This window comes from Lactuca virosa, chromosome 2 (assembly GCF_052849685.1).
Source record: "Lactuca virosa cultivar CGN04683 chromosome 2, Lactuca_virosa_CGN04683_v6, whole genome shotgun sequence".
Lineage (NCBI taxonomy): Eukaryota > Viridiplantae > Streptophyta > Magnoliopsida > Asterales > Asteraceae > Lactuca > Lactuca virosa.
In genome coordinates, this window is record NC_136427.1 from 201,713,454 (window position 1) to 201,726,771 (window position 13,318).

The window sequence follows — 13,318 nt, forward strand, 5'->3', positions numbered from 1 at the left end:
GGCGTACGTGGGGTTACGCAGGGTGTATGCTTGCTTGGGACAGACCCTAATTTTTAGGGTTTGTGCCCTATTTAAGCTTCTTAAACCCACATCTTGGACGTTTTAAACCAACCTCTATATATCTTCAAAACCCTAATTTCGTCCATAGCCTTTGTTTGGTGCTTTTGAGTTCTTGTGAAGCATTTTGGTGTGTTCTTGTGCATACTGAAGCAGTAGAAGAAGATTTAAGACTCATTCATTGGAGAAGAGCTTAGAGATCTAGACTTAGCTTCTTCATTTTGTGACTTTTGAGGTATAAACTCCATAACTTGTCAACTCCTTGTATATATCTACTCTTGGGCTTGTTTATGGCTATTTTGGTCCCTTTTGGTTGGTCCTTGTGAGCTAAGGCTGTTTCAGAAGCTTAACCTTTTAGATCTGGACATTTTGGGTGTCCCTTATGCATAAAAATGCAAACGTTATGGTGTATATGCACTCATGCATGTGTTAAGACCCTTTGTTAAGCTCTTTTGAGCTCTAGAGCCCCATTAAGTCATGCATGCAGGTAAAGTTGCCAACTTTACGTGATAAATCACCTTTTGAGACAATATATGAGAGTATGGAGTATGGGCTGAATGGATTAAGTGCTTATTGATATGGGGTGGCCAACTGGGGAGTACGTTGGGCGTACAAGCTAGTACGCTACGCGTACTAGCCCAGAGTGTGTATGTTAAGCGTACGAGCTGAGTACGCCCCGCGTACTCAACAGGTGGGCTTCAGATTTGGGCTTCTCGGTTTTGGGCCATGTTTGGACCTTAGGAGTTTAGGGCCTTGTTGGGACATCAAATTTGTAGACTCTTTTGGGTTGAAGGCCCACGAAGAGATTTGGGCCCAATTTGGAAGATTGGGCCATAAATGGGCTTTGGGTGACCATTTTTGGAATTGGGCCTTTTTGAGTAGTTGGTTTGGGCTTTGGCCTTGGGCCAAGTTAGGTAAAGAGTAAAATGGTCTTTTACCCAAGTTTGGACTCTTAGTGTGAGTCGGGATCCAATTATTAATTGGATGTTATTTTATGATGATAGCGCAGGGATTTCGGACCATCAACCAGAGATTTATTCTTGTGATTCAGCAGCTTGAGGCGAGTCTTTCTCACCATGTTTAGCGGGTCGAAGGCACCAATGCCGACCCACAGTTTATTTTGTTAGGGTTCTAGATGTATGTGTGACTCTTGCATGTGTATGTGTTGGTATGCTTAGTGGGTGGGGCCCAATGGGTAATATGTATGCTATTACTTGTTATACTTGTATGTTTATATGCTGGGCGGGGCCTGTTGTGAGAGTTAGGGTGAGGCCCACTATACTCAGTGGGCGGGACCCGTTATGAGAGTTAGGGCGAGGCCCGTTATACTTAATGGGCGGGGCCCGTTATGCGAGGTAGGGCGGGGCCGTTACACTCATCAGACGGAGTCCATTATATGTTCTATACGTGAGTATGTGGTATTTGGGGGAAACTCACTAAGCTTCGTGCTTACGGTTTTCAGTTTATGTTTCAGGTACTTCTGGTGCAAAGGGGAAGAGCTCGGGGTGATTGTAGTGCACACACAACATTGTTCCGCATTTTCATGATAACTCTGATATTTTATAATGTATTGATACATTTGTTCCACCTGGGATTTATGGTGATGTTTGGATACTGTTTTTATTAATTTAAAAATGAAATTTTTGGGTCTTATTTTTGGGACATTACATGGGGATTGATAGTATTTTGGCGTTAAATAGATCTTTGTTGTTCACATGGGTTTGGCGCTTTTGATCAAAACTAGATGATTTGTGGGTGAAAGTAGTTCAAGCAATTTATGGTTCAGATGGGTGTATTGTTGCTGATTGTTTACCGAATTCTAGTTGTAGTCCTTGGAATGCTATTCTCAATTCGGTTAAGCATTTTGAAGCAGAAAGGTATGTATATGTTGTTAGCTTGTACTCGTACGTTGGGGGATGGGATGAACACTTCTTTTTGGGATGCACACTTCTTTTTGGGATGATATTTGGATGAAGAAAAAAAAAATTGTAATGTTGTTGATTGTATTCATATTCTTAACTGGTTCTCGATTTTGAGAAGAAGACCAATGGGTGGGGATGAGATTGTGTAATATTTGGCTTTGCGTAGATGCATTAGTATGGTGACTTTGACTGGTCATAGGGAAAGGTGGATGTGGTATTTGAATGGTAATGATGGTTTCACGGTTGCTTCTATGCAGTCTTTCATTTATGTTAATACTTTGGTCGTGGATGTTAATTCGACTAGATAGAATGGTGTGGTTCCCTATTAAAGTCAATACTTTTTTGTGGAAACTTGGGTCGAATAAGCTCCCTACCCGAGTCAATTTGGATAGAAGAGGTATTGATATTGGGTCTTTGCTTTGTCCAATTTGTAGTAATGGTATGGAGACTATTAATCATCTTTCCTTCACGTGCAAGATGACAATTGATTTATGGAATTGTTTGGCTATTTGGTGGGAGTTGGATCTTCCGTTCTTTTGTAATTTTGAGGATTGGACGTGTTGGTTGGCTGATTATCGTTCTAAGAAGCCTATTAGATTGTGTGGATGTTGTGGGAGCTACTCTTATGTGGGAAAAGTCTTTTCAGAATAAACAATTATTTAGTCATAAAAAGCCTTTGAAGGTGGTCTTATGAGATTTTATAGTTTCTCAATTGTTTTTTTGGATTACTGGTAGGAAACCAAATCTTTGAGTTAGTTGGATAATCTTTGTGTTAGTTGGATAGGCTGGTTGCAAAATCCTAAATTAGCAATTTCCTCTTTGTAATTATCTAGCTTTTGCTAGTTTTTTATTTTATGCTGCTGCTCAAAAAAAATCAATTACCTATATACTAACAAATGAAAGGCAAAATGGTATTTTAGGCAAAAAAAAAAAAAAACCGGCTATATGGCCGGTTGGGAAAAAAAAGAAAAAGACATCTGGTTTTTAAACCGGTTTTCCAAACCCGTCCGATTCAAACCGAGTTGAACGGACCCATGGTGAATCCTATACTAACCACCCGTTCAACTTGAGATCAGACTGGATTAACTTAAACTTTTTTTTTTTTTTTCACCTTATTCCATTAGTTAGGTACTTAGGTGGCTTTCATTCTTTTATGACGTTAACTTTTCTTTATTATCTCCTTATCGGTTTATCTTTTATTTTAATATTCAAAAATTGTATGTTATAAGCAATTGTCCGAAACACAATTTAATCTATAAAAATTGTAGGCTATAAGCAATTGTCCGAAACAATATTTACGAAATTGTGATTTGTGATTGAGCTGATCTCACAGCTTGTTTGCTTGGAAGTTTGAGAAGTCCTACCATATAGGCATGTATTGTTTTTCCTTCGACAAGTTCTTCGCATATTTTTTATGAATATTTTCTGCATAATAGCTTAACACTGTTATTTAAAAAAACATTATAACAAAATGTTGACCGTTTCTTTACGTATTCTTTAGAGTTTAATGTTTTAATAGCTTAACCACATTTTCATAGCTTCTTACATTTTTGAAAAATCAAGTTGTCTTTTTTTCATTGTTCTTATATAAAAAAAATTGTAAATAATATTAACCCAAATATCTCCAATCTCCATCAATCAATAAATTTACATTATAATGTCCTCGTAAGTTCGTAATAGAAAAACAAGACTCGAACCTCAAACCTCACATATTAAAATCATCACATTTTTACCGTTAAAACAAACATATAGAAACTTATTAACCAAAAATTACAATAACTGAAATCCACACAATAAAACAATACCTTATTAAAATTTTCACCACAAGAGAATACTACGAACCAAAACCCTAACACACACCTTGAGTTTTCTTCTTATCCAAGACGAACTTCCTCCACGCGTCAGTAATCTTCCTTGTCACCTCATGTTCAGCATCGACCGCCGCCACCGACATTCCATTTTCTTCTAACACTGTCTTCTTGGCACTCAACCTGGCTGGCAATGTATCAAGCTCATGAAGCACCTTCGATATGTCCACCACAAGTCTATCTGCTAATGTCCTTGAAAAATCTTCTCTAACCACCACCCTGAGAACCGTGACATGTTGGGCGTCTGGTGGCATCGTGTAAGCTGGCACGATCCATCCGAACCGCCTCAACATGTCTGATATCTCAAACTCGGTGTGTTGACTGTGGTCCTTTAGTGAAAATGCTACGAGTGGGACACCATTGTCTTTTGAGATGATGTTGAAGCGTCCGGTTTTTTCAAGTCCTTCCTTTAGGACCGTTGCGTTTTCTTGACAATTTTCCATAATGCTCTTGTATCCCTAGTAAGAATTCATACAAATAAATCGGTTAATTAACAGGTCAAGAAGTTGGATTAAATAAAGTTGAGATCAAACTCTATAAAGCCATTGTACTTTTCTTTAGTCTATTTAACCATTCGAAATTTTTTATTCTGAAAGTTTGTTTTTTTTACAGAAAAAAATAAAAATAAACGCTACATGTAGCTTTGAATTCTATATAACCACTATAGTTTAAAATTTGTTCAGTTTAGCCACCCGAAAAAGTTTTTTTTGTTATATAAGCATTAAAATTTTGAATTTCTTACAAAAACAAAACAAATTTAACCCAAAAAAAGATTTTTGCAATTCACTACTGATGGTTTTTTTTTCTTAACAAAGTCCGAAAACTAGAAGAGAAAACACTGTAGCATCCGATGTAGAAAAAAGTTGTGACATAATGAGATGGATAAAAATTGTGTTGCCATTTAGTAATATTCACCTAAGAATTTATAGGCAATTAAGGAGTATGTGAAGAGGTTTAAAGATAAAAACTAACCTCAAAACCCAAGCGAATGAGTTGATAGTATTGAGCAATGATTTGACTAGAACCTGAAAAATAAATTCATAAAACTTGTTGGTTTATATGGTTGAAAACAAAGTAATCCACTATAAATAATATCACATATTCAACAAGTCACAAAATTCTGTTCTATTTTTTTATTGGATCAACAAATCGTTTGAATAAAAGTAAAAAACACTTTTATATGTCAGTAATAAACAAATTGTTGTAACGGATTGATTTATAAGTTTACCTTTGGAGAAATTGAGGGTGAAAGTGGGTTGATCAGCACCAAGATAATTAATATGAAAGATAAGCTCATCGGGTAAGTCTTCTTTGTTCCTCCAAATCACCCACCCGATTCCAGCGTACACAAGACCATACTTGTGACCACTAACATTTATACTCTTAACCAACGGTAATCGGAAATCCCATTCCAATTCCGGGTAGATAAATGGTGCAATAAATCCCCCACTTGCAGCATCCACGTGAATCGGAGTATCCCACCTACATACATACATTCCCATAACAAGTAACATAAGATAATAAAAATACATAAACATAATTACAGATTATATTTTTCAAACGTACCCAGTCTCTGCATTTTTCTCAACTAACAGATCATTCAAACGCTTAACATCTTCAAATTCACCGTTGAGGGTTGAACCCAAAATAGCAGCGACACAAATTGTGTTTTCGTCAACCATCTCTACAGCCTTTTCAGGGTCCATCACATAGTAATCATCCCTCAACTTTACTTCTTTCAACTCCACTTCAAAGTACCTTGCGAATTTCTCCCAACATACCTTGAAAAAAAAAACAAATTGTATTTTTAATTTTCTTTTTTATGTTTTATGAACTTTTTAATGTATTGATTAATGAAGTGAAATATATTGGTTACTTGAACATTGGCACCAGTGACAATGTTGGGTTTATCGAATGGTTTCCCTTGTTCTCTCATCTTGTTTTGCCATCTCCTTTTGAAGGCTAATCCGGCTAACATGATTGCTTCGGATGAACCTACGGTCCCCACTCCGACTGCTGTCTCGGTTTCGCCAAGTGGCGCGTTGAACAGATGTGCTATCATGTTCACGCAACGATTCTGCATTTATTTTAATAATACAACTAGTTGTGAGACACATATACTATACGAGTGAGATAAAACATAAAATTAAATATGAAAGTTTAAACAAAATTTATTTAAATTTGAAATTTTAGATTTCAATTTAAAATTTAAAAGGAAACATATTAAATATAATATATGAATAGTAATACTGTAATTTAGAAACATATTAAATATAATATATGAATAGTAATACTGTAATTTATTGATTACTTTCAATTAAGGCAATTATTAATTGAGATCTAATGTCATGTGTTAAAGAATGACAAATGGAAAAAATATTTACTCAAAAATATTAGAAAATGTCATGTGTCCAAAAATCACGAACTTTATTTATAAAATTGTGAAAGTACTAAAAATCACGAACTTTTGAATATATTCATGAGGTTGGGAAAAAAATGTTAAAATTGTAAAGATCGATGTTTCAAAAAATATAAAAAAATAAAGTGTAGTAAAGATGATTAAGGCAAGATAAAAAGTCTTTAATTGTCTTTATTGAGTTTTGAACCCACGACATAAACCTTAAACGCTTTAACCATTTTTGCTACATTTTATAATTTTTTTATTTTTAAGAAATATTCATGATTTTGAGAATTTTCAACCTTGCGAAAATCTATTAAACTCACGGATACACTAAAAAAATTCACGATTTCATGTATCTTCACAAATTCACGAAATTTAACAAGATTTTGTTAGAAAAAGTGTTTTCGTGTGAAAAAAAGTAACTATGTGAGAGATACGTGTTCAAAATATGGTTATATTGATGAAATGATCTTTGAAATATGGTATGAATTCGGTGGATATCTCATATTTTTTTAATCATAATTTGGATTAGAATAGAATTTGTTAAGGATTTGATTCTCAGGGGATGATCTTTCTTTCTAAATATAACAATCGGATGATAGTGCTTTAATTAATTTAAATAATTTACTCTTCTTAATTTAACTTTATTGACAATGGGGTTGGCACTATTATTGCTTTTATGATTTAAAATGACGTTCGACCCTACCACTTCTTATACACGACTATCTGTGATATGTCTCTTTAATCAAAATATTAAATTATGAAACGTTATAAAATTTTCAATGGCAACATGTTAAATGATAATCCCAAAATAGGAAGTTACACTTTTCCTAATACCATGATACATCACATGTCGATAATTTGACTAATGATCTTAAAGTACACTCTTAAAGCGATTGAATAGTTCTAAAAATATAAACACTTTATTGTGATATATTTTTTTTAAAGCCGTTGAAGATACCAATGAAGGTGCACGTTAGTAAGATGGTATACGTGGCATCTGGGGATTGGGACAATTGGATAAGACAGTGGATTGGGGTGAAATGGGTGTAATTCATGACAATAATTGGGCATACCAGCATGGCAAATGACATCGGATATATTTATATTTATGTCAAATCGGATTTGATCAATTATTATACTTTTTTTTTCTATTTATATCTTTTTAAAATATCAGTTTAAATGATGATATTTTTGAAATTATTGAAAGGGCAAAAAAGAGACAGGAAACTCATTTAAAATCTAAAAGTTTTGTTAGAGACAAAGAAAAAGAAGACAGAAAATCAGGACAGATCCTAAAGGTTATTATTAATAATTTTTGATCATATTTAATTTATGACACATATTTTAAAATTTGTATATTAATTTTGTAAATAATAAGGTGATTAAATTATCAGTTGAAACACAAAACTCAAAATCGGTTTGCACAAACGTTTTAAACGTCCTAGTCACGTTTTCTTGTTTCGCTGGAATGCTTTTTTAGGCATCAAGATCAAGATCAAGATTAATATTAATAATAAGGCTAATAATGATGATAATAATAATAACAATAATGAAGAAAATTATATATTATATTTTGTTTTTGTGTAAATAGCACTTATATTTTTAATATGTTTTTTTTTTCTGTGAATAACACATATATTTTTGTTTATATTATTATCATAACTTTTTTGTTTTTTATTTTAAACATTCTAAAAAATCAAATAGTTTTATTTTTATATTATAATTTTTATGCATTCTAAAAAATCAATTAATCATTTACTTTTACTGTTTATCTCGATATCTTCATATATTAGTCATCTTTTGTCCAAACACGTTAGTAAAAGTAATCCACATAAATTTGATTCTGTTATTTTTGTTTTCACAGCGTGTACAAGAGAGTAACAATTTAAAACGCTATTATACTAATCCAGAAAATTATTATCTTATTGTTATGTTTACTAGAATTCCAAAAAGAAAACTATATTTTAGTAGTAATTTCCATTTTGAAGATTGTGTTATTTATAGTGGAACTAGTCTAGTAGTATGGACAAATCTATGTTTATAGTGCCCCTATAGTCTCTTAGCAATTAGTTAGTTGTTGACTAAAAACTTTCATTTTCAAAATAAATATCAATTGGAATTTTACTTTTTAAACTATTATCTTTCATTTTCAAAATAAACATCATCTAAACTTTGAATTGATCCACTATAAAATTGATGTAAATAAAAGTTTTTGAATTGCAATAACAAAGTCTAAAAGAGACTTTTGATCCTTAAACCTTTTGTTTTGATGATTTGTAGAAGAAGCCCCAATTTTTTTTAAAAAAAAATCACTATTTGTTTTTTTTTTTTAAGTATGATAAATATCTTACTATTTTTAAACACAGAACTAGTCATCCTTTAAAATATTTGATCAAGTAAAAAAATTTGACATAATTAGAAAACATCTCTAAAATAATAATTTCATTAATTTAACTGAAAAGAATTAAGAATGGAAACAGTTACAAAAGAGGGGAGCTTGTCGACATAAATATTTGGTTTAATGAATAATTGATATTGGTAATTGATAATATCAGAATATATACAAAATGGAGAAATACTAATTTTCCTTTTAAAATAACCAACATGGCATGGAATGATGTAAAGGCCCACTATAATTGGTCAAATTTGCATCGAAATTTTAATGCAATATGCCCATATTTCATAAATGCAAGGTGTAGATTTTTCTATAACCATCACAATCCTTATTTCTGGCCAGATAGTGATACATATTGCAGAATAACTTCTATTTTTAAATTGATCAATTAGGTTTAAAAGATTTAATTTTGTAATTACAGTCATGTGAATCGATTCATAACTTAAATTGGTTAACAAAGATTTGTATGAACATGTAACACACGAATATGGAGTATCAACTCTTCTAACATTTATAGCATCACCATTGACTACGTTCAAACATATATTTTTATCAAAATCATGTAATCATTCAAATTTAAATTAGTTCAGATATAGATGATGACTTTTGATTAATTCCAAGCTTTTTTTTTATCGTCGATCTACGTCATCCATGATCTAGTCAAGGTATCTGGTGTATTAAAAAAATTAGGGCATATGATCGGAGGAAGAAGAAGAGAGGAAATGAGGATACCTGAAGTTCAGTAGTGACAGGATACTCATCCATGTCAACGTAATTCTTATTAATGGAAGACATGATTAGCTTATCACATTCCGGTTCCATCCATGTCGTGACGAAAGACGCTAGATTCAGCCTCGGATTTCCGTCCAACATCAGTTCATCGTTTATTATCTGATACGCAGCCTCCTTCGGAATCGAATTGTCAGGCATCTTAAACCTGCAATCATCAAAATTAATCTCGAAATCAAATTTCAATACAAAAGTTTTTCAGAATCTGTAGGATCTGGTGGATCGGAGTTTGCACCTTGGTAGACATGTGCGGACGTATCGTGAAGCAAACGTCGAGTGCAAGGAGGCATCGGACTCCGACACGGCCTTCGATAACACCATGCTTGTTGTTTCACTGTGTTTCTGTGCGTGTTTTTTTGTGTGTGTGAGAGAGAGAGAGGGGTAGATGGGGAGCAGTTGAATGTGGAAGAAGGAGATCGTGGGACGAGCAATTATATAGCCACACAATTCGGGAAGAAGACACAGAAAAATGGCTGGGGGCAAAAATATAAAATGTAGAGGTCCTTAATAGAATACTTTATTATTACAGGGGCTTTAGTGCAAATTAATGTCGGTAAGGAAAGTGGGAACATCTAGTTATGGAATTGGTCGACTTTTTTTCTCTTAACTAATAAATTTCTTTCATCCCTTTAATTGTGCATTTAATTGTGCTGTTTAATCTTTACAAGTTTGATACTTTGATACATATTTAACTTAAAAGTCGAAGGACAACTCATGTGCCTTCTTGATCGTGCTTTTATAAATCAATTATATTATGATATAATAGCATTAAACATGTTTTCTGATCTTGATTGATGAAATTACTCTTCATAGTTGATACAATAAACAATCAATTTACAATAATAAATTATATTGAAATCATAAGATTTTAAGAATATGCGTTTTTCACAAAAATTAACATCGTTTTGAAAATAGATCGCTATAAAGTTGAAGTTTGTAAGATTCGAACTTTTAACAATTTATTCTGAAATACTTAATTTTCAAAGGGTCTTTGTAACATCCCAAAATTCGAGACCAAAAATTTCATTTTTAATTTAATAATTCATAAAACTGATTCACTGAAAACATCATAAGTTATCTCATATCATAAAAACTCATAAATCATTTATCCCAAAAACAAGTCATAAGGTAATAATGTCAGAGTACAAATCCCAAGAATCTCATGTGCGGAAAATAATGTGTGTGATGCGCTGCAGTCATACCGACTCCTTTCCCTTAGAAGAAAGAGGTACCTGAAACCAAAACTGTAAACCGTAAGCACGAAGCTTAGTGAGTCCCCCATCATACCACACACTATACAATAAACATATTGTCAGACATATCTGGGTGCCCGACCTACCTTGCCGAGCATACCGGGGTGCTCAACCTACCCCTGCTAGACATACCGGGGTGCCTAACCTACCCCTGTTAGACATGCCGGGGTGTCCGACCTACCCCTCCGGTTTATCTCAACCGGTTACAAGGACTATTTCACCCCTACCACTACCACATAATAACATATCATAAGCATACTGCTAGGCATATATGGGTACTGTCTACCCCTTCGGTCTCTTTTAACCGGTAATCGGGGACTATTTCACCCCTCCTACTACTATCATATAATATCATAGCATACTAGCACATAAAGCATAACAAATAGTAGCATATCGGACGATTATCACAAAGACAATCATCTCAACAAGAATCACCTACTAGTAGGCCGACATTGCTGCCTTAGACCCACTTCTATTGGAAGGTAACTCACCTCAATGTCGTGAAGTAGCTAAACTATCCTCGGCTCTGAAATCAACTCCTCTCAAACTCCTACACATAAAATCTCCTTTAATTACTCTCTCACACCCATAACCCTATTAAGGGTCAATTCTGGTCAAAGTCAAAGTCAACATCCTAGTCAAAGTCAACATCCTGGTTGACTCAACTCGCCGAGTTGGTCCATCAACTCGTCGAGTTCCATGATCCATAAAACCCTGGAAATCTCGATCCAACTCGTCGAGTTCTTTCATAACTCGTCGAGTTCCTCGTATCCATGATATCGGGACTTTCCCCATTCTACTCGTCGAGTCATCCTTGAACTCGTCGAGTTTTCCCTTTTACAGAATCGGGACATTCCAACCCAACTCGTCGAGTTCCTCTATGGACTTGACGAGTTCTTTAGTCTGATGGGCCATCTTATTAGATTAAGCTCCTATCCTTCAGATCCAAACTCCATGCTTCATCTACATACTGGAAATGCCCTTTTAAGGGTAAAGTTTCCAACTTTACCAGTTAATAGTCCTTCTTAATGGATTTAGCTCAAACCCTAGTTCTTTAAGACTTAGTTCTTGGTCCAAAAGCCATAATACTCCAAACCAAGGCATGCAAACTGAGATCTAGGCCCTAGACACCAAATGAACACGTAAAGTCTCAGACTTTCCTTCCATGCATGGCCTTTTGGCGCTTAAAAGGAAAAAATGACAACTTAAAGCTTGCATGGGGCTTCCATGGTCATAAAGTTTGCACCTTTATGCCATGAAACCCCTTTTACACCCCAAATTTGAAAGGTAAATCACTTGGGACGTCCATTTCCCAAGGACTAAGATACTTGGACCAAAAACTCAACAAAAGTGGAGATGAAGAGATCTAAGCACACAATGGACAAGTTAGAAGCTTTTTACCTCTATTGAACTAGAAATGGAGCTAAACTTCTGGATCTACTCTCCTCCTTCAGGTCCTTGCTCTTTCTTCAAGGATCCTCTTCTTCAACTTCAGAAAGAACACACAAAATGGCACAAGAACACTCAAAAGTGGATTAGGGTTTCGTGGCTAGGGTTTGGGGTGATGAAGGCTGCAAATAAGGCCAACCTTTGGAGGTTAAGGTGTTTAAATAGGGTGCAAAACCCTGAAAATTAGGGTTTCACTCTGGCAGCCCTACTCGTCGAGTTGAGGCTCTCAACTCGTCGAGTAGACTTCAAGTCCCGCATCCAAACTCCATTCCTACTCGACGAGTTTGGGCCTCCAACTCGTCGAGTCCCCTTGCAAAAATGAATAATTTGATTTAAATTACATATCGGGATCCGGAAGTCGAGTCTGCTGCGTCTGGGAATAGCTCGGGGTAGTGCTCCCTCATCTCGTCCTCCGGTTCCCAGGTCCATTCCGAGCCCTTGTGGTGCTGCCATTGCACCTTCACCAACTTTACCCTCTTGTTCCTCAGATCCTTTGTCTTCCTGTCGAGGATTGCTACCGGTCGCTCGATGTAGTTCAAGCTATCATCCACCTGAATATCCTCTAGAGGTACCAGTGCATAGTCATCTACCAAGAACTTCCGTAGTTGGGAGACATGAAAGGTGTTGTGGATCTGACTAAGCTCGGCTGGTAGATCCAGCCTATATGCCACCTTGCCCACCCGGGCTATAACCCTGAATAGACCAATGTACATGGGGCCCAAATTTCCCCGTTTCCTGAACCGGATGACACCTTTCCAAGGTGACACCTTCAGGAGGACCATATCTCCTACCTGAAACTCCATGTCTGAACAGCATTTGTCGGCATAACTTTTCTGCCGACTCTGAGCAGTCTGAAGCCTGCTCCGGACCTGCTGGATCCTCTCCGTCGTCTTAAGTACCACTTTGGTACTCCCCATGAACCTCTGTCCAACCTCACCCCAGCATATCGAGGTTCTGCACTTCCTCTCGTATAACATCTCGAAGGGAGGACAATCGATACTCGCGTGGTAACTATTATTGTAGGAGAACTCTGCCAAGGGAAGGTAGGTATACCAGCTACCACCAAAGTCTAGAACGCACGCCCACATCATATCCTCCAAGGTCTGTATGGTCTGCTCGCTCTGACCATCCGGCTACGGGTGAAAAGTAGTGCTAAAGTGCAGACGAGTACCCAACTCGTC

General features: G+C 35.5%; 1 protein-coding gene across 1 annotated transcript; it reads right to left on the reverse strand.

Moving 5' to 3' along the window:
• Positions 1-3,588: 3,588 nt before the first annotated feature.
• On the reverse strand, positions 3,589-9,861 carry LOC145160024 (glutamate decarboxylase). The gene is made up of 7 exons (XM_079079084.1): positions 9,671-9,861; positions 9,379-9,583; positions 5,724-5,924; positions 5,414-5,628; positions 5,076-5,329; positions 4,820-4,872; positions 3,589-4,305 (listed from the first exon to the last, which is right to left on the reverse strand). Exons 1-7 carry the CDS (start codon positions 9,754-9,756, stop codon positions 3,829-3,831), a joined length of 1,491 nt encoding a protein of 496 aa, XP_078935210.1. The 5' UTR covers positions 9,757-9,861; the 3' UTR covers positions 3,589-3,828.
• Positions 9,862-13,318: the final 3,457 nt, after the last annotated feature.